The sequence below is a fragment of the Molossus molossus genome, unplaced genomic scaffold (assembly GCF_014108415.1).
Source record: "Molossus molossus isolate mMolMol1 unplaced genomic scaffold, mMolMol1.p scaffold_m16_p_14, whole genome shotgun sequence".
Taxonomy (NCBI): Eukaryota; Metazoa; Chordata; class Mammalia; order Chiroptera; family Molossidae; genus Molossus; species Molossus molossus.
The window spans coordinates 78,169,716-78,192,603 of NW_023425349.1; the positions used below are offsets into that span (position 1 = coordinate 78,169,716).

General features: G+C 32.3%; 2 protein-coding genes across 3 annotated transcripts in view; one reads left to right on the forward strand and one right to left on the reverse strand.

The window, feature by feature from the left end:
- IFT74 (intraflagellar transport 74) overlaps window positions 1-22,888 on the forward strand; it is a 106,481-nt gene that overhangs the window by 12,949 nt on the left and 70,644 nt on the right. The window contains exons 3-8 of one of the 2 annotated variants that reach the window (XM_036261026.1): window positions 1,921-2,056; window positions 3,801-3,849; window positions 5,287-5,385; window positions 5,532-5,592; window positions 6,398-6,457; window positions 7,588-7,649. In XM_036261026.1, the coding sequence (XP_036116919.1) occupies window positions 1,921-2,056; window positions 3,801-3,849; window positions 5,287-5,385; window positions 5,532-5,592; window positions 6,398-6,457; window positions 7,588-7,649 (467 nt within the window). The remainder of the gene's footprint in view (window positions 1-1,920; window positions 2,057-3,800; window positions 3,850-5,286; window positions 5,386-5,531; window positions 5,593-6,397; window positions 6,458-7,587; window positions 7,650-22,888) is intronic. The other variant, XM_036261027.1, reaches the window with a different exon arrangement.
- LRRC19 (leucine rich repeat containing 19) lies at window positions 12,333-22,033 on the reverse strand. Its single transcript, XM_036261030.1, has 5 exons — window positions 21,932-22,033; window positions 16,238-16,327; window positions 14,043-14,556; window positions 13,494-13,682; window positions 12,333-12,661 (listed from the first exon to the last, which is right to left on the reverse strand). The coding sequence occupies exons 2-5, from the start codon at window positions 16,316-16,318 to the stop codon at window positions 12,333-12,335; spliced, it is 1,113 nt and encodes a 370-aa protein (XP_036116923.1). The 5' UTR covers window positions 16,319-16,327; window positions 21,932-22,033.

Genomic DNA, 22,888 nt, shown 5'->3' on the forward strand with positions numbered 1-22,888 from the left:
GATAAGGGGTTAATTTCCAAAATATATGGTGTGCTCATACAGCTCAACAAAAAGAAGAGAAAGAATCCAATTAAAAAGTGGGCAGGGAACCTAAACAGACACCTCTCCAAACAAAACATACAAATATTCAAGAGACATGTGAAAAAATGCTGAATGTCACTAATCATCAGAGATGCAAATTAGAACAACTATGAAGTATCACCTCACAACTGCCTGAATGCCTGCTATCAACAAATCATCAAACAACAAGTGCTGGTGAGGGTGCGGAGAAAAGGGGACTCTATCTAGCACACTGCTGAAGGGAATGCAGACTGGTGCAGCCACTGTGAAAACAAAATGGTATTTCTCAAAAAATTAAAAATTGAACTGCCATTTGACCCAGTGATCCCACTTCGAGGAATATACCCTAAGAAGTCTGAAACACCAATCAGAAAGAATATAAGTATCCCTGTGTTCATAGCAGCACTATTTACAATTTTTAAGATCTGGAAACAGCCCAAGTATCTATCAGTAGATGAGTGGGGAAAAAAATTGTGGTACATATACACAATGGAATACTATGCATCTGTAAGAAAGAAAGATCTCTTATCCTTTTGAGATGACAAGGGGACCTGGAGAGCATTATGCTAAGCAAAGTAAGCCAATCAGAGAAAGACAAATATCACGTGATTTCACTTATTTGTGCAATATACTCAACAAAATTAGCAGATGAACGAAATAGACCCAGAGATATTGAGGGAAGAGATAAACCAAAGAACTTATATGCATGTATGTGTAACCAATGGACATAGACAACAATGCTTGGTGTTGGGGATGTTGGGATCAGAAGGATGGTGTCAATGGGGGAAAAATGAGAAACATCTGTAACAAAAATAAATTTAAAAAAATAAAATTTCTACTACATATTTAATTTAATGCACTACTTTACAATTTGGAAATTGCGAGAAGGGGAATGGGTGGAGAAAAGTGGAAAAGTAGGATAAAAGGATCTCTTGGAACAGTTTCAGGTTATCTTTTACAACTTCCCATGCCTGTATATACTATATGAACTGACAAGAAAGGAGTCTCAGGGTGGATAATGTTATCTTGGGTTCTGTTGACCTAAAGTAATACTATGAATGCTTGCTGGTGATGTAAGCCCTTTAATACTTACATGGCTTTCTTGTGATGGAATGATATCTAATATTTTTTCAAAATGAAATATTTTTCTGATTTTAAAGGTAATATTTACTTACCATAATAATGCTGAAAACACCAAGTTATATAAATGACAAAATAAAAGTGAACTATAATATAATGATATAGAGATAAGTGTTACTATTTTTAATCCTCTGGACTTTTTAATATAATCCTCTGGACTTTTTGTTTTACAAAATGAAATTATAAACACTGTTTTCGAAACTATTGTTATATACTACAACTTATTTAACCATGTTCTATGGTTGTATAAGGAAAAATATGTGGATATTTGACTCCTTTTCAGTTTTGGAGTATTATAAAGTCTACAGATATAATTTTAAAATTTAAAGAATTTATTTAATACTATTTTGTATTTCTGATATTAAAAATACAGGAGCCCTGGCCGGTTTGGCTCAGCAATTAGAGCATCAGCCTGGGGACCAGAGAGTCCCAGGTTCAGTTTCCACTAAGGGCACATACCTCAATTGCAGTTTGTCCCCAGCCCCAGTTGGGGTCATGTGGGTGGCAACCACTCGATGTGTCTGTCTCACATCCATGTTTCTCTCTCTCTCTTCCTCCCTCTCTCCCTCACGCTCTATCTGAAAAAAAAAAAAAAATACAGGAATATTTTACAGATCATGTTGAATCAGTTTTTTAAAATATTCTCGTTGTGGTCTTAACAATAGTAGAAGTACAGTGTTTTTCAGGCTTATTAAAATTGAAATATTGTTTGTTATTTAGATGCCTCCTGGAACAGCAAGACCAGGCTCTCGTGGTGGTTTCATAGGGACAGGAGGAGTTCTGTCTTCTCAAATTAAAGTGGCAGATCGTCCTGTAACACAACAAGGTTTGAGTGGAATGAAAACTGGGATTAAAGGTATCTATTTTAAGAAGATGAGTATATTTTGTGTAAGAGATATTACAGTACCATATTACTAAATTGAATTACAGAATGAAAGGGGGTGTTTTACTCAGTTCTTATTCCTTAATTCGCAAAACTGTTTTAAGGGTTAAATATGAGAATGAATGTGAAAATGCATTTGAACTAGAGAGGTATATGCATATTTGAGATATTTTGATCATTTTTCTGAACATGGAGGTTTGCTACAAATTCAAGAAATTTGAAATAATTTGAAGAAAACACTCAAGAATGAAAATTAGATTTCTAGAACTGTATGGAAATATTCTGAAATACTTTTTATTATTGCTATATCAAAATTACACTATTAAGATATTTGTGTATTTATTAGAATTGAGTCAAGAAGTATTGTTTTTCTAATAATTAGTACTGCATTATAATATGTAAGAAAATGAGGCTAACACAGATTTATACCACATCTCTCATGCTTCTCTGTGTGTGTTTAGAAAGGCATAACAGTACCCTGTATGTTATGATTCAAATAATTGATCTGTATATACATATAAATCAAAGCATGGTGAACTGTTTCATAATTGTTTTATTTTCTGTATTTGTGACAAATGACTTACCAGACAAATGAAGATATTTTACTGGTACAAAATTAATTATAAGATATACTATATTTTATAATATAGTATGTCATGCCTTTCAGGAGACTTAATCTTCTTACTGGTATTATAATATACTTAGCTCACAAAATATTAAAAATCATTAGATTATTTAGAAATGCTTGGTTAATTATCCATACTGTGAAAAAAATGAGTAAAAATTATATACTTGTTTGGTCTTTAAAACTATTCATGGAAATGTTTATGTGTTTAATATTACTTATTAAACATTAAAGGTAGAAACATACTGAAATTCTATAAGGAATTCAGTAAATATTTATACTTTATTAATTTCTCCTTTGAAACAGAATCAATATAATTTAGTCAGTTTCTACCAATATACTTCAAAGCCTTACATGAAAGAGTATTGATTGTTACCACTATGTACCACTATCTGTTGTGACTTTTGTTCTTGCCTATTCTAGTGCCCCATTTCCCATTCTAATAAAACACCCTCTCCCTCTCCTCAGCTTAGACCTCCCTAGCCTTACCTCTCACACCTTGCTTGGCACTCCATCTGTCTCAAGATTTGGGACATTTAACCTAGGAGTACTTTCTTAATCCTACTGAAATATAAGATCATGTTTATAAAAAAAAAAAGTCTGAAACAAATTTTGAAAAACTCTCTTACTTGCATTGAGAAATTCACAGTCTACATCTGCACTGTCCATTATAATAGCCAATAGCTACATGTAGCTTTTTAAATGTAAATTAAGTAAAATAAAACTTCAGTTTTCTGATAGCACCAGCCACATTTCAAGTGCTCAGTAACCCCATGTAATTCATTTATTGGACAGTACTGATATACAATATTTTCATTGTTGCAGAAAGTTTCCATTGAGTCAACCTGATCTGTAGAGTCTGTCTTAATAGCCCCACTTCTAATTCCATCTGTGTGACCTTAATTCAAGTTGCTATTAATCATGATATTCAGATATTCTCATTTTCATTTCAATGATTCTTGATTATCAGATTTATTGGGACATTCATGAGGACTGTCAGATAATTGTGTAGTGTAATTCTGTTTGTGCTTTTGATTTGCTATTTTGGTGGCATTTCCAAACTGAACACTAATACTTAAAATTTTTTTGTAGGTCCCCAGAGGCAAATTTTAGACAAATCTTATTATCTTGGGCTTCTTCGGTATGTTAAGCAAACATGTTTTATTCTGTGCATGATCATGAAGTTTTAACTGTGGTACTTATTAAGATAACTAGGTATCTGTTGATTTATAAGAATTATTTTGTATTTTAACAATTTTTGCTTAATTTGGCTGTACTACAGAATAGACATTTAATGCAATTAGACTGAGATTTTAAATTTTATATATTTGCTTGTAAGCTATATTTTTCAAGTTCACTTTTAAAATCTCTAATGATAAAAAATAACCTTTTATGCTTTTTTTCACTAATTGTCCTGAAATATATTATTCATACTATTGAAATGTCACAATTATATCTAATAAGAAAGAGAATATGTATATATTTATTTATGAACATTAATTAATTAATGCAGAGTTTTACCTAAGTATATATTTGGTCGATTGCTACAAATGTGGCCTAATTTTAATGACTTTATAAGCTTTGTTATATATCTTTTTGTACCCCTAAATTAAGAACTTTTTTCTTACTTTCTACCTACTCTTTTCTCTACCCAGATGTCTTACTCAGTTTCTTCATTTTACTTAATTTTCTTCTTGGCTCCTCATCAATATCTTCTTTCTCTGTACTTTTCACTTCACCTAATCCTTCCTTCTATTGTGTCCTAAAAGTTCATTTTTCTTTTTAGTCTTTTGTTTCTCAATTACCTGCATTTTTCTGATTCTCAAACTTCTAGAAGTCAATAAAGAAAAGTATAGGTTTTCCCCATCTATCCTTGAAGCTAACAGCAATGAGAAATATAGTGAGGACATTGTTGTATAGCATCTCTTGATATCCAGCCACTTTCTAATCAAAAGAAGAAAACAAAATGGAGCTATTTGTCATCATTGCCTCTCTTCTCCAGGATTTGTGGTTCTGCATCAAGGAGTAGTAGTTCTAGCTATTTGTGTTTGACTCTAGAGCAGTTTTCAGCTGGTGGTGATTTTGCTCCTCAGAACATTTGGCAATATTTAGACTGATTTTTTGTTGTCATAACGGGTTCGGAGGATATGCTACTGGCATCCAGAATAGGAATGCTGTTAAACATCCTACAGTGCATAGGGTAGTCCCCCCCACCCTCAGCCAGAGTATTATTCAGTGACCTATAGACTGTCAGTAATGTCATTCGAGGCACCCTGTCCTAGAGGGTAACAGGAGCTGCGAAGGTGATAATTAGGCATCTGTCTGTAGCTTATACCAGCTTGACTAGGTTTTCATTCTGATCTTAAGTCATCTTTCTTAATGATTAGAGAGTCTATGTCAGCTTTTTATCAGTTGGGATATACCTCATTCTTAATCAAATAAGCCACTTAAGTTATTTTTAAGTGAAATTTCACAAAACCATTTATATTATCGTTACACATTTATGAAAAGTTTGTTTTGTTTGACTAGAAAGTCTTTTTTTGTTAGAAGTAGTGCTGACTTATTTCTTTTCATTTAGAAGTAAAATAAATGAACTTACAACAGAAATTAATAAACTTCAGAAAGAAATAGAAATGTACAATCAAGAGAATTCAGTATATTTGTCATATGAAAAGAGGTGAGTAATTTTGCAGTTAAAATATGCAAGATATTTTTTATTAGGAACATTTAATGTGATATATTTTAGGAGTTAGTACTGAATTTGTTTGTAATGTTTATTTGCTTACTTATGTATTTATGAGTGTATTTATTTTATGCTTTCAGAGCTGAGACTTTAGCTGTTGAAATCAAAGAGTTTCAAGGACAACTAGCAGACTACAACATGGTATTTGCTTTTCCATAGAGATTTTCTTTGAATATTTTCATTGCTTTTTACCACTTTAAAAAATGTGTTATTTTAAATACCAAATAAAACATAAATACATGCATATTGTAAAAGACTAAAACTATACAAAGTGTAGAGATTAAAGTGTTGTGGCCCTGGCTGGGTAGGCTCAGTTGGTTAGAGTGTCATCCTGAAATGCCAAAGTTGCGGGTTTGATTTCTGGTCAGGGCACATACAAAAATCAACCAGTGGAATAACAAATCAATGTTATGCTCTTGCGTGCGCGCTCTCTCTCTCTCTCTCACTCTCTCCATCTTACTTCCTCTCTCCCTTTCTCTCTATCTTTAAAAACAATTAAAAAAAGATTCTACATTTTTAATGGTATAAATTTATAAATCTGTTAACATCCATCTCCCTGGGGGGGAGTGGGGAAGGAGGGAGAAAGGGCTGGGGGAGGCAGGGAAAGAGAAATATTCTCTAAACTTTTGTCCTCTCTGGACCCTTCTTTATAAGCTCAGACATCTCCTTAGAACAAGCAAAGCTTTTTGAACTACAGTCTGCAGGAACACTAGTATGTTATTATTGCTCACTTTTTTATATTCTTAAAAATATAGTTTATTGATTGATCATATGCACAGTATATTCTTAGGTAGCTCAATATTGGTTTTTATTTTAGAAAATAAAATAGTTGGAAATATTAATACTTAAATGATTATTATTTCTAAGTTAAATACCTATATTATAGATTATAGAGAAAATGTATACACTAATAGATTGTTGTTGTTTTTTGTATTTTTTATTTTAGTTGGTAGATAAACTTAATACCAATATTGAAATGGAAGAAGTAATGAATGATTACAACATGGTAAGAAAACTTATAAGCAGTAGATTGGCATAGGTAATAACCTCCAAAACAAAGCATTTATAGCTAGAAATAGTTTGATAAAACCTTATGGACCTTAGAGATAGTCCTGATCCTAAATACCACTATTATAAATGAGTTCCCTTAGTTGTGCTTTTTTTTTTTTTTTTTTTTTCCTGTTCATTAGTTCTCCTATGTGGAGACTTTAGTGTCTTCCAAAAAGCTATTTTTGAACTGGTCCTGCACTTAGCATTAGTTATGGAGTCACATCCACATTTCTTTGTATATACATTAGTTTGCAATCTGGTTTAATATTTAAACAAATGGAGCTGAGTACTCAATGCACATACTATGGCACCTGTACAGAGTTTTATAAGAAATGGAGAAAAACAAACAGTTATATGATGACAGACATAATACTACTTTTGATTAGTAAATGAGATGTTAGCAGCTAGCTTATTTTGATTATAAGTGCTTGGATGAAAATAACATAAAATTCATAACTTACATAACATCATTTATTTATAAAATAAGTTATATGAAAGCATAGAATTTATAAAATGGCTCTTTTCTAAATTGGGATTCTAAAAGCATGATAATGAAATTATTCTTGGCTTTTAAAACACAGGAGAATTCCCAATTTGAAAACTATTTTTAATACCAAAATATAAAAAGTAAAAACTTTTTTATGTGTTTTGTGAGTTATTTGGGCTAGGTCCAACTTCTAGGTTGAAAATGCATAGGTAGAATCAGTTAGGCATGCTCAGGTAAAATCCTGAATTATTTAAGAGTAAAATGTGCATTGGGTCTAAATAACATGCTATTAATCGACTATTAAATACCAATAAATTCTTGAAATTTTGTTTACATAAATTAGGTTTACATTGGAATATTTGACAAAATGAATACTTTTGATTTGAAACTACCATGCTTGTGAAAAAGAGATTTTAAAAATCTGGTATGGTGATTTGTTAATTGAACCACACACTATATATGTTTTAAATTTTGCATGCAGCATTAGGATTATTATAATAATCTCTCAGTTGATTCACAACCAGAATAACCTTTAAAGAACTAGTTTGGTTTAAATGGCAATTTCTTATTGCTCACTTCTGTGTTAACTCTTTATTTAGCTTAAAGCTCAAAATGATCGAGAAACACAAAGTATGGATATCATATTTACTGAAAGACAAGCGTAAGTATAATATATTTAGAAATAAAACATAAGTGAGCTGTATTCAGTAGTTAAACTTCTGAGTTTATTATTTTCTTACAAATTTTTTGTTTTGCTGTTTCATTTTTTTAGTTTAAAAAGTTGAATATTTGCCATACAAATTATTGTTTATACATCTTTATGTACTATTAAGTACCCAAATCCAAATTCTGCCCAAATAAATGTACTTTATATATTAGATAAATAAAATTTCTCCTTCTAGGAGTTTAAAAATCTAAGATGGATCAGAACATCTTCATCTCTACCATTTGTAATTTTAATCTGGGCTTTTAACTAATTTGAATTGTGAGATTTAAGCCCCAGTCTAATAGATCTCATAAATTATTCAATTATTAATTGATAATTAATAGTTAGTGCATATCATAGGTTTAGATTATATGTGCATCTTTATAAATAACCTGGTTAAATATCAAATACCAAGGTAACAGTGGCAGTGACAGTAATACCTACAAAATAATAAGTAGATGTCCATGCGGGCTGCTGTAACAAAGTATCAAAGACTGGGTATCTTATAAACAACAGGAGTTTATTGTTCACAGTTCTGGAGGCTGAGGAGTCCGAGATCAGGACACCAGTTTGTTTTCTTTCTGGTGAAGGCCATCTTCCTGGCTTATACCTGGTGCCTTCTTGCTGTGTCATCACAGGTGGAAGGGAGCTCTGTGGGACCTCTTTTATAAGGGCTCTAATCTCATTGATGATGAGAGCTCTATCCTTATGACCTAATTACCTCCCAAAGGCCCTACCAATACTTTTACCTTTGGGGTTTAGGATTTTTACATAAATTATGGAGAGATGCAAATATTCAGACAATAGCAATGGTTAATGTAATTTTATTCATCTGCTTTTTTACCTTAATTAAATGTTGTATAAAACAGTACAAACATAGGAGATTAACTATTTGTACATACATATACCTCATACGTTTTGTCCCCAAAATATATCTAGAATAATCTCTTTGAGAGCAAAGATAATAATTAACTAAACTTACCAAAATTCTCTAATACCAAATATACTGCCATATTACCTCAGCATGTACAGTAAATAGTTGATAAAGACTGGGATGTTAAAATATAATAATAAAACATTTGGAAGATAAATATGATTATTGTTGATCAAAAACAAAGAAATCTCTTTTTTCCCATCTATTATTTGATACTACTATAAAGTGCTATCTTAAAAATTACATACACTGGAAGTCTCTTCCCCTTTAAAAAAAAATTCCATATTCATGGTGACCAACCTCTGACATGAAAACATCCCTCTTCATTATTGCTGTTCTGGTTTTAAAGTATTTAATGCAAATATTTATTGTTTACTGTATGTAAAATACTCTTCTAGGTATCTAAAGAATAAGAAATAATAAGCTATAGCCTGTTGAAGACCTTATAGCATTGACAACATTTAGGTCCTCATTTGTTTCATTTATCCACAAAGTTATACAATACCCAGGTCAGATTTATAAATATTATAAGTACATGTTTCATAGATATTTCATCCTAAATGATAAATCACACATTATAAGTTTCATAATATCATAGATTTTTATTTCTATTTGGTTCATTTAGTTGAAAAGTGTTCTTAAAACATGATAGTTTGTGCTGAAAATGTCAGCAGTTTCAAAATTTAATATCTATAGTTTGTAATTGAGGCTGAGTGAATAGGTTCTCTTCACCCTTTTAAGGAGAAATTTAAATTAAGAACAAAAGTTATTTTTATGAAGTTTACTTTTTTTTTTTTTTAATTCTCACCTGAGGACATTTTTCCACTTTTTGTTCAGATAGAGTGGGAGGAAGAGAGAGGAAGAGAGAGAGAAATATCGACGTGAAAGGAACACATCGAGTGGCTGCCTCCCGCATGACCCAACCAGGGCCGGGGACAGACTGCAATTGAGGTTCGTGCCCTTAGCGGAAACTGAAGCCAGGTCTCTCTGGACCACAGGCCGATGCTCTAATTGCTGAGCCAAACTGGCCAGGGCTGAAGTTTACTTTTATGTGCAGCAGGAGGATAGATTTGTTTTATGTCTTAAGAAGATAACCAAAATCTCAAAGCACAAAGATCTACCTTGATACTTCTCATTCAAAGGGAGCAGGAAATGCCATACCTTGTATAAAAAAATTATATTTTTATTTCTTCTATTTTAGTGCCATCATTTAGTGTGGTATGACCATCTGGTTTATCACAGAACACCTATTCATGTTATAATATATAGCCTTGATATGTTACTATAGTTCTTAGACACCTGGCTTTAATTCAGTTTCACACAGCTGCATGAACTAAAGATTTTCTTTAACTTCTGAGATATATATACACACACACACACACACACACACACATACACATACATATACATACTTTTCTAGTTTGGTATTAGTCAAAATCAGTTATCTTTTAAAAACATATGTAATTATAAGCCCGGCTAGTGTAGCTCAGTGGTTCAGCATCAACCCATGCGTGCACCAGGAGGTCGCCAGTTTAATTCCTGGTCATGACTCATGCCCAGGTTGTGGGCCAGATCCCCAGTGGGGGCATGCAGGAGGCGGCCAATCGATGTTCTCTCTCATTAATGTTTCTCTCTCTCCCTCTCCCTTTCTCTTATAATTGAAAACATGTAATTATAATTTTAAGCCCATTTATTTATTTTTGTTTAGTCAGATCTTTATTGACTACCCAATATTAATTTATAAGAGGCTAATGTAGTCTTTGCTGATTCATAATTATGTTTCATTTTACTCTATTTCTCAAATATTAATATTTGCCTCTATAATTATGAAATTATATTTTGGTAAAATGATAGATTATTAGAAAAAGAGCCTCATGTTTCTATTATCTTGTAATTGAGATGGAAACAATGAAGTATAATTGATAATATCTATTAGGAAATATTACGTGTAAAGGATTTATATGCTTCATTGAATATTGAAAACATTTTGATAAATACAAGCAAATATGCATGATAAATGAGTTTATTTTTTTATTTCACAGGGTGTACCATCCTAAACAGTTTTTGTTTTCCACGTAGACATTTGAACTGAATTTATGTATTGATATAACCTTCAAAATGACAATTAGGTAGAATGTAACTTGCATCTACATTATTTGTAATCTCTTTTTTTCTAAGAAATTACCAAGTATAAATACATTTTAAAAAATGTGTTATAGAGAAATTTGAACAAAAATAAAATAATATACTATAGTCCTATGTACCCATGTCCCAGCTCCATCATCAGTTAATAACCAGTGTTGCTCCATCCACACCTATAGACATTATTCCCTTTTCTGTATTAAGAAGAAAATCTAAAACATCATTTCACCTATGAATATATTTCAGTGTTTTAGAGATATTTTTCTGTAAATGATATAAATAAATACATTTAACCTTCCCATATGATAGATTTTGTTACAGTTTTTAATGCTACTCTTTGCATTAAGTTAATAAAATTATATTTATAGCTAGTTGATTATAAGGAATTGACAAATAATTCATTTTAGACTCTTCCTACAATAGTCACAAGGCCAGTGTTTTCAAACTGTGTTCTTCAGGCTCCTATTGTGCTATGACCTCTTAGCAGACATACCTCAAAGAAAGGATTTTTGTCATCAAGCAAGGTTGGAAAATTCTTGGTTCTTTGCTTTTGAAGAGGAGAGAGAGAGCAGTTTAGCTTAGTAAAGTTTCAGACGAGTGCTATAGTAAAGAAATTTTTTTCACTTTGTTTAAACCCAGTATTTCCTGTAGTAATGCCATAGTAATTTGACCATGTGTCTTTTTTCCCCCCTGTAAATACTTCTGAATGTCTCTGTGCCAAATTAATGTTCTAGAAAACAAATTGGGCGATATTCCTCCATGTTGTGGATTTCAAACAGCTATTCATGGAACAGCTAAAGATTTCTCAGCCCCAGGACAGACTCATTTGAATGAAAATCTGCCAAAGAGATTTACAGATAATTTGTAGATAATTGTGATATCCACTTTGGAAGCCATCATATGGTTCATAAGCCAGCACTGTGGTGACAGTCTTTCTTTTTAACCTGAATCAGTAGTAACTTATTAGGGATTGTGCTTGAAATTGTACTGTGCTTTAAATGGCTACTAAAGTTTCAGGAAATTTATTGTGCTAATTCAAGAAGCATTTAAAAAAATGTTTTCCAATTTCATGAATTCATTCTATGAGCATAAAAAAATCAGTCCAAGTGTATTGTAAGTTTAAGTTATCTCTCTTTGTTCCTTACTCTGATTCATGATGTAAATCCACAATCTTTATTTTTCTACTGATTCCCATCAGTGAAACTTTAATATAATGTATATGTATTATATCAAACATCTGAGCTAATATGAGAATCAGTTCATTGAATGAATGAGTAACTTACTTTAGGCATTTTCTTTACTAGAATGTATGGTTTCCTGAATACTGCTGAGAATAGTAATGCTAATATTGTAATTATTAGCTACCAAGGAATGTCAGTTACTGTATTTGGACTAACTTTTTGAATACCAATAAGAAAAACCTGATTTTATGATATTGATGTGTGTTGTAATGAATATGAAGGTCTACTAGCTATAGTTTGGTATGTCATATATGAAAATCTCCATGTCTAAACTGTGAGAGAACTGATAACATTTTTAAAAGAATCAAACCTTGAAAGAAGTTAATTTTCTTCACATAATTCATTAGTATCTATATATTTGTCTTCAATAAACCCATCATCATCTACTACAAATGAATGTAGTTGTTCAAATATTACTGTAGTATCTTCAGAGTTTGTATCTGGTATCTGTGAAAGAGAACTTGGATTTTCAATAAAACCATCTTCATAGGTTTCTGCTTCATGTTCTTCCAGGCGATGGTGATTGTAACTAAGCAGAAAATTATACCATATTGGGCATTTGATAGCAATGAAAATGAGGAGTGAAGTCATCATTACAGTCAGTACAACACCAACAAGAAAAGCCCAGCTTTTTCCAAGACGTCCATGATCTTAAGTGGATAAAGAGAGGGGGGGTGGAGAGTAAGAGAGGGAGAGAGGGGAGATAATCTGTTAATTGACAAAAAAAAAATGTACATATCTTAATAACTCACCAATATTGGTATTAAAAATGAATGTTCATTATAATTTTCTTTAAGCAAAAGTTAATAAAACTGCAATATAAAGGCATTTCATACAGTGGTGAAACAATACCTTTTTTCTAAATTACACCTGTCTTTGCAGGGATTGTTTATCCATTACCTGGAAACATTATTGATTTATACCTTTTAAGAATTATGACTTGACTAGTTAAAATGAAGGCTAAGAGAAGTTAAATAACGTGCCTAGTGGCATTTGACTGGAAACCAGCAAAGCCTAGTTTGGAAACCCAGTATCTTATAACTTTTTTGTTGATATGACGAATGATACTTTTACTTGACTCTAGTAACTTAAAATACAGAAAAATAACTACCGCCCTGGCTGGTTTGACTCAGTGGTTAGAGCATAAGCCCAAGGATGGAAGGGTCATGGATTTGATTCCTGGTTAAGGGCACATACCTGGGTTGCAGGTTTGATCCCTGGCCCTAGTGGGGGTCGTGTGGGAGGCAACCAATCAATGTGTCTCTATCACATTGATGTTTTTTCTTTCTCTCCCTCTTCCTCTCTCACTTCCACTATCTAAAAAGCAATGGAAAAATATCCTTGGGTGAGGATTAAAAAAAAAGAGAGAGAACTACCTTAGTTTATTTAGCATGCTATCGTCAGCAATAAAAAAAGAGAACTACCTTAGTTTATTTAGCATGCTATCTTCAGCAATATTAATATTCAGTATCAGTACATTACCTGAATTTCTTGTTAAGTTGTTCAAAGAGCTATTAAATGTCGAATTGCTAATTGACAGAAAATTAATATGAAGGTTGTCAATTATAGGTGAAGGAAACTTTGAGTAGCATTCTTCCTTATAAGGTACTGTTTTGATACTGTAGCCCTTCATGTTATCTGGGTAGCTGCACATGGTGATATTCTCATTTTCTAGTAAATAAGAAAGAAATTATAATTAATTATGGAAAAAAATTGTGGTTAACAACATTATGTAATTATTTTAATCCTGAATTTTTTGACATGTCATTATTAGATACTGTAAGAAACTTATATTGCCTAGCAAAAGAAGGGAAAGATACGCATTCTGTTTATAAAGTTATTTTATAAATGTAGTTTAAGTGCAGTATCTATATATTGTTTAGTTTGTGTTGGCAAAGATGTCATGATTAAGATTGGGGTGAAAATCTGTTTGTTTTTTTCTTTGAAAATGAAATGGGAAACTTTTCTGAGGTAAAACAACCAAAATCAATCACATTTTAGTTTTGATTAATTTAAATAATGATAGCTTACCTAGTATCACATTTGATGCATTTAACCAATTCTGCAAATTCAATAGACGACAAGAGCAGTTCCATGGATTTCCATATAAAATGATTGATTCCAGACGAGACACTTGTGGTACATCAAAATAGTTTATCAAATTGCCTTGCAGATTCAGAAGTTTCAGGTTTTTAAGAGGCACAAATATATCAGGATTCAGTTGTAATATTTTGTTTTGGCAGAGATATAACTCTTTTAGTTTATTTAAGCCTGTAAATGCACCCTTTTGAATTATGTAGATGGAGTTTCTACAGATATTTAAAATTTTTAGATTGGAGAGGTTACCAAAACTATTATTATGTAAGATAATGACATTGTTTTCTATCAAATAGAGCTCAGTGAGGAAAGAATACATCTGTAGAATACTTGTGTCCATAATATTCAGAGTAATTTGGTTATAACTGAGATCAAGTATAGTAACATGTTCATTGATATCAGCTGGAATCAAAGAATAATTCTTTCTAGTGAAATTACATTTGAGTTCCTAAAAAAGAAAAAAATTAGAAATGTGTCAATCAAAAAAATATTAACAGAATTTTCAAAATTTTATATCCCAGCAAATAAACATGGAAGGAAATAGTTTAGAAAAAAATCTGTCTAATCTTTTCATATTATAGTTTGAAAAAGGACAAGCAAATGCTTTTCCTTCTTTATTGAGGTGAAATACTGAAGATTAAAGAAATTCTGATACATATAATTGAGCAGAGAGATCCTAGTTTGTCATACAGGTGTCTTCTGTTATATGATCATTACAGAAAGAAAGACTGTTGGTATATTCCCATTTGTATATGTGGAAATACATGGTGAATAATAACTCAGTTAACTAAAATAATAATTCAGTTAACTTATTTAGTATTTCAATGTGAAGGATTGACATTTAAAATGAAATTACTTTATGTAATTTTTTAAAAATCTGGTATTTTATTTTTTAATATTTTAAAATTACAGTTGATACACAATGTTATATTAGTTTCAGGTATACTACTTGGTGATTAGAAATTTATATAACTTATGAAATGATCAGTCTAACTGTAGTACCTATCTGACACCATATATAGTTTAAAATGTGTAATTAAAAAAAATATATCAGAGCTATCAACACTGCACCTAGACCTAGTAGTTAGGAAATAATATTTAATATATAACTTTAGATGCTTAATAGCTCAAAGTCTAGTGTTTTAAAAGAAAATATAACAAATTGAGCCATACAATTTTAAATATTTAAATATAAATATTTATCTTATAACAGAAATTGAGTCATTTTGAATTTAAAGAGCCAGATAACATGAAGAATTGCTTTCCTTATGTGGATATAGATCAAAAAAACAGTTCTTACTTAGATTGTTTTTGTCATTGAAATGTCCCCCAATAATAATGTAACAACAATCAATTTTTCTCATAAACATAATTTAAATTTTCCTACATTTTAAATGTGGTTTTTATGGCTTAAAACTAATCTCTGATTTTATAGTGAGAATTTACAGATTTTTTTAAAAAATATTTTTTAAGATGATTTTTATTGATTTTTTACAGAGAGAGAAAGGGAGAGAGAGGGAGAAACATTGAAGTGAGAGAAACATCAATTGGCTGCCTTCTGCACACCCCCTACTGGGGATCCAGCCCCCAACCCAGGCATATGCCCTGACCCTGAAGTGAACTGGGGCCTCTCAGTCCATGGGAGGACTCTCAATCCACTGAGCTACACTGGCCGGTCTACAGGTTTTTTTCTTTAATTCACTTTTAAGGAACTCCATTTTAAAAAATTAAGAGTGCTTTTGTCAATTCAGAATCTGGCTTAGAGATCACAGCTTTTGAATATATACAGTTAACTAAAGAGTTACTTTTAGCCTTGGCCAGTTGCTCAGTGGTTAGAGCGTCAGCCTGCGGTCCAGGAGACCCAGGCTCAGTTCCTGCTAAGGGCACCTACTTCGGTTGCAGTTTGTCCCTGGCCCTGGTTGGGTTGTGTGAGTCCTATCATGTCGATGTCCACCCCCCCAGCTCTATCTGGACAAAAAAAAAAAATGAAAAAATGTCCTCTGGTAAGGATTAAAAAAAAAAAAGTTAGTTTAATAGCTTGGTTTGGATTTTTTTTTCCTTTTATTGCTTTGGTGTATTCAAAGTGTACCTTTGACAATATTTTAACTATCTTGATTGTAAAAACTTACTGTTTTAGAAGTCTGGCTTTCATCTGATAATAATAGCATGAAGAGGGGCCAAAACAAGATCAGTGTGCTTGTGGTTTTCATATTGTAGGCCTGATAGAAAAAAGAGTATTTTCATGTCAGTAGGAGACTAGACTTTTAGAGATTATTGAAGACATTTTGATTTCCTTTTTTCTCCTTTTATATCTTTTTTAAAATTAAAATATATAAAATGTTAAACAATTACATGTTCCTTCACCATCCCTGCACTCTAATCTTAACAAACTAGAAAGGTCCTATGGAGACTGACTTTTTTTAGTGTCTCATTAGTTCCTAGATCTATTGAAAATAATGTCCAGAAGAATGTATACTTATGTGTATGTGTTTAAATATATTCTTTTTTTCTTTATTTTATTTTTTCATCACCATTTATGTCCCCTACACCATCTTCCACCTGCTCCTTCCCACAGTTACCACACTGTTGTCTGTCAATGAGTAGTATATTCTTATATTGCTACTTCTTGATTTTTTAATTTTAGGTGTTCTTTATTGGTATTATCCACTTACCTACAAGTGTGGGAGGTTAAGAGTCTTCAGCTCTCTTTCAAACACTTCCTACCTTCATCTCTAACAAATCAAATATATACTTTCTGTCACTTCATTCTTGAAACATAGTTATTTATAATTTGGGTTAGATGAGTATCAGTGTATCACAAATATATAAATGCTATTAATGACTGAGCCATGTAACAGGATTACTTTTCTGTTGCTGCTCACAATTTTTTGCTAAATTAAATATATTGGTTTTTTTTTTATGTGCTTAGTTTTATTTTATAAGTTTATACCCAAACTCTTCCTTAACAAATCACTCAATAGTTTACGCATTTTAGATATTTAGTCTGTTTCATCTGTTTAACAAAGTCTCTCCCTGAGCCTACTGCTGTGCTGTAATCCAGGGGAGCTGAAGACGAGGCCCTCTACAGCTCTTGTCTTCCACTCTCCCTGCACCCGTATCACAGATTCCCTTTTGTCTTTATTACTGGATTCTCGTGTTCTAGAATGCTCTGTGTTAGATTACTGCCTGTTTATTTTTTAATTTTTTTATGGAGTTTCCTACAATAGCTTCCTGAGAAGATCTATAGGTGGGAAATATCTTTAGACCTTGAAAGATAATTTGGCTATAGTAAAATTATAAATAGGAAATAATTTTCTCTAAAAATGTTGATGGCATTGCCCCATTGTTATTGAGTTTCTAGTATTACTGTCAAGAACTTTGATGCTCTGCCATTCTAATTCTTTATTCTTTTATGTAACTTGCCTCTTCTTAACCCTCAAAGCTTTTAAAATGAATATTCTGAAATTTCATGGACCTTTGTGAGAGTCTGTTTCCATTCATGAATCTGGGTACTTGGTAGGTGCTTTGAACTAGAAGCTATGTCCCTCAGTTCTGGGAAATTTTCTGAATTATTTCATTGATAACATTGATAATTTTCTTCTCCATTTTTTTTTTTTAAGTCTCACCACTCTTCGTAGAACTGCTTTAATTTGGTGTTGGATCGCTTAGACTGATTTTCTAATTCTTTATCTTAACTCTCCCATATTTTATTTCTGTATGTTTTTACTATACTTTCTGGGAGATATCCTCAATTTTATCTTTAAATTCTTTTCTTTTTAAATTTTTTTCCTTTATTGATTTTAGAGAGAGAGGAAGAGAGGGATAGAAATTATAAATAGGAAATAATAGATAGAAACATCGATGAGCGAGAACCTTGATTGGCCGCCTCCTGCATGCCCCCCACTAGGGATTGGGCCCACAACCTGGGCATGTGTCCTGCCTGGGAATCAAACCGGCAACCTCTTGGTGCATGGGTCAATGCTCAACCACTGAGCCATACCGGCCGGGCTGTCTTTGAATTTTTAAAGTTTTCTTTTTCCAATCATCATTTTCGATTCTAAGAGCTCTTTTTGTTCTCTGAAATTTTTCTTTAATGGTATCGTGTGGCATAAGTTATCTTTTCTTATTGTGTCTTGTATCTTCTGTTTTTATGTTTTGTTTTGTTTTTCCCCTTAGTAGCCTCTATGTCTTCCTGTTATGCTTTTTTGGGGTCAGTATTCTTTATATTAGAGACTTTCTGTCTTCATATATCTGTTAATATTTATTTGGTTTGGAACTTACAGATAAGAATGGGAAACAAAGCTAATTGGATACTGCATTTGTGTAGGTCTTACAGACTTTAAACCTTACTATAGAGTAAAAAAACTTGCTGGACTATTTTCTTGGGGAGTCCCTAAGTGTTATTATCTTTAGCTCTTTTCTCTCGGTCTAGATGGTTTCCCAAAAATGACTTTTCTAATTTGCCTAACAGATAAGGCCAGGTGGCTGGCATATTGAGAGCTGAACTGTGAAAAGGGTGGGTTTATCTCAATAATTAGTATGTAAACCTTAACTTACTTTCCCTGTTTTCGGCATTAGGATCCTGCACTCACCTGTACTTCCTGCACATATTCCCCTTGTTTTATTCTCCCCAGATGGGGGTGGATAAAAAGCCTTAATCTGTTCATGTAGGAGAGGAGCTTTACCGGACTGGGCAGAGGCAGAGAGGAAGACTTTCAACTATGTCTTAGCCCCTCCTTCTCTACTTTCGGAACACCTGGTGCTGCCAGTTTCTGGGCCATTTAAGGCATTTTGCAGTATAAATCAAGTGGCTCCTCAGCGTTCCACTCTTCTGGCTCGGGAACATTTTTGCTTTCCCAGTCAGTTTCCATTTAACTATTAACTTCCAGTTTCTAGGTTTCATTGCTGCTGCCCACTCCTTCATTCTCTTTGTTCTTGTGAGTTTATATACCTTTTATTTACATTTTAGTTAGGTTTGGGGTAGGAGTCAAAGTTAATGGGTACATTCACTATGCCACCTTTTACTAGAAGTTGCCATTTATTTAAGTAACTTCTTGCTAAATAGTTACTTTTCGTTTAGTGATTTTACTTATGACATTCATGTTTCTTCTTTTTATCCATTCTTTTTTAGTCAACTAAACTATGCTGTAGGCAGATGATCTGTTTGAAATGTATGAATATATCCTGTTAGTATCATCCTTAGTGATTTTCTAGAAGTCCAGTCTTATTTTTCTTTTGAGCTTTTTCTTAGCTTATGTTGCAATTTAGTTACTTATGATATTTAAGGGAATGTTTATTCTACTAGAGGAGGAAGTACTTAGAATGAGCAAGACTCAGTTTCACTTACTAAAGTCTGTTACCTCATTAGCAATGAGATACTTTTTGTTATTTTGATAGTAGTCTATTCTAGTTAATCTACTCTTTGCCTTCAATTTGTTTATCTATTTATACTTAGTACCCTTCTACTTTCTCCCTGTCTATAGTTAAATCAAATTTGTTAGAAAAAGACAGTGTTCCTCTTAGATATTACAACGTGGATAGAGATTATAATAGAATCCCTTTTAGAGTCAGAAATGAGTTCAAGTTATCACTTATTCCAGACCATTGCCCACAAAAGGGATCCCTAAATTGCATATAAAAGATATTTTACCCATGTTTAGTGGCCTCTAGGAATGTGTGCAGCCTCTTCATTGGCTTGTTTCAGTATTTCTCAGTGCAGTGAAGTTCTTATGATTTCTCTGGTAGGGTACAGATGTGGGTAAGGGAGAAGTGCTATTTTTTTTTTTTTCCAGGAATAAAAAGGATAGAGATCATTAAAGGAAACAAATAGGCTACAAAGAAAATTAACTGAACTTAAGTAAAGAGTTGATATGGAATAGAAGTAGCTGAAGAAGGTAATGGAGGTTAGGCAGGACAGTGAGCTTATGTGGAAATAGCGGTAGGATCCTCTTGTATTTGTTATCTTTATCATCTATTTAATATTAATAATTATTTTCTCCAGTGTGCTAAAGGAAATAAAATTATAAGAATTATAAAAGAAATATTTATTTATTTCTATTTGATAAACTTAAAAATTAGAAGCAGTATATACTCTGAGTTTAAGGTAGATTCGATATAAGAAAGCATTCAACAATCTAAAGTATTTAGGTTTAAAGCTGTGAAATGCATTGATTGAGCCCCATGATCAATAGGGCTTTTTGTATATTTGTATGTTTTGAGAAGGGAAAAATTGAGAGAGGTGGTTGACCATCCAAACACTGAATGGATAAATGTCTAGAGAGAATAAACGATAGTTCGCATTGTTGGCTGTCTTGAAGAAATCAGAGTGGCAGAATAGCTAGCCAGTAGATTATGAAGAAAGTGTTTTTGAGTCAATTTACCCCATTTAAAAAGTTGATTGAAAGAGAAAACAGTTACGCCCTGGCCGGTTTGGCTTAGCGGTTAGAGTGTGGGCCTGCGGTCCGGAGAGACCCGGGTTCAGTTCCCGCTAAGGGCACATACCTTGGTTGCAGTTTGTCCCCGGCCCCGGTTGGGTTGTGTGGGTGGCAACCACTCTATGTGTCCCTTTCATATTGATGTTTCTTTCTCTCTCCCTCCCACTCTACCTGAACAAAAATATTGAAAAATGTCCTCGGGTGAGGATTAAAAAAAAAAAGAAAGAAAGAAAGAAAGAGAAAACAGTTACCACCTTTTTCTCCCTATAGGATTTTTTTCTCAATTTGAAATTTGGGTTTAAATTTAGTGATTAAAAAATAGAAAACAAATAGAATATCAGTTTATTTTAATTGTTTCACACACTCAGTGCCCTTTTACATAGCCTACAAGCTACATAGAGGAAAAAAAGCTTTACACAAGAAGAAATGGTAGATACTAAAAAGAAACAATGTTGTTCTTAGTACAGTATTTAAGTACAAGTTTCTGAGAAGTTTTTGGTTATTTGCTTTATATAACTGTTATATACTATGAAGTAAAAAAATGCTGCAATTATTTTGGTTTTGTTAAATGTATATATAGTTTTGCCATTAAATATTTTAGATATTTATGCCAAAAATCAGTGTATTTTGGAGTAAGATGTTAATTCACATTTGACTTCACTCTTGTAATTAACCATTTTATAGGTTCTTTTGCAGTTTAAAAACTTTTGTAATGGAAAATGTTAAGAAAATCCTCTAAGGAGAATAGTTATCACCCTATTTCAATAATTACCTATTGGTGGCCAGTCTTTTTTTGTTTTACAAATTTGTTTTAAGTTAATGTCACTTGAGAATGCTCCGTGATCAACATATTTCAAAATAAAAAGGTCTTATAAATTTGATTGGATAGATGAAACCTTTTTTCAAAAAGAAAATAATTTTTATTACATTATAACTTTATTTTGGAAAGATTTTTAGGTCAGTCTAAAGTTAATATCTCTAAAATAGCAAGTGTGAAAATATAATCATATTTACTGCTCTTTGATCACTTAGTAAAGGTATCATTTTTTGTACTGACTTAACAAACAAATATGACTTCTTAAAGAGTTCAGCAACAGAACAAAATTAACCCAGAGACATGTAGGTGGGATACAGACTGACAAGCCTCAGAGGAGGGGGGTTTGGGGGGGAAGAGATAAACCACAGAACTTACATGCATGTATGCATGACCAATGAACATAGACAACAAACTGGGGATGGGGGGGAGGGTGTCAATGGGGGAAAAATGAGAAACATCTGTAACAAAAACAAATTAATAAATAAAAAATATTTTAAAAAACAGAAAATTTAAAAAAAAATAAAAGAATTCAGCAACAGCCACCAAACCTGTAAATATATATAAGATCTTACCTTTACTTTTTTTATGTCTCTGAGACTGGTGTACTAAGGAATCTATTCTGTTTCTTCACCATTAAAAAGAAAACTGTCATATGATTGCATTTCACTTTGTTTCAACCTTTGTACTCAGTGAACAGGTGATTGAAAAAAAAATAAAAAACCACCTGGACTTCCTTAGCAAAAGATTGACTAGAAGAATAATTTCTTAAAGGCATCTTTGACTTCTTTAGTGTAACAAGTAAGGTGATTTGCGTAACCTTTGTGTTTAATTACACTTAACAGATTTAAATATTAACAAATTTACTTTGTGAGTTAAAGTATATAATTTTGAGAATATGCACTTTGAAAGACAATATACCTAAAGTAATTAAAGTGTTCATCCTAAAGGTATTCTGTGTTTAGAAAGATACAAGTTGAAAAGATACCACCAAGTTTAGTACTCCACTGAGTTTCAACTTAGTTATTTACTCATTTTTATGACACCATCATTGGTGATTTACTGCCAAGTTATAAGGGGAGCCAGATGCTCAAAACATCATAACATTTGACACTTGGCCTTTTTGTGGCCTTCAGAAAATCAGTTACCTTCCTGTGCTGTTAACTTCTCTATGAAATGAAATACTGGTCAACATTAGTTCTCATCTAACTCCACTGAGCATGTCAGACAAAAACATGGTTAAGTATCATTATTGCAAGTAATCATAGAGTTCAGAATGAGTTAGTTTCAAAAGATTAACTCTTCTAGGCCTCAGTATCCTTAATCTATGAAACAAAAAGATTTAAATAGATGGTCTTTTCTGCTTTAAAGCTCTATGAGCTCATATACCCTTATGAATTGTAGCAGCAGCAAACACATTGTAACATCAAACACTAGTAATAGAGGTTCAAAGTAAATACATCACTCCTTGTCCTACGGTGAGACACAAAAAAAATAATAATTCCATGTAGTCTTCCATTATGTTCATCATT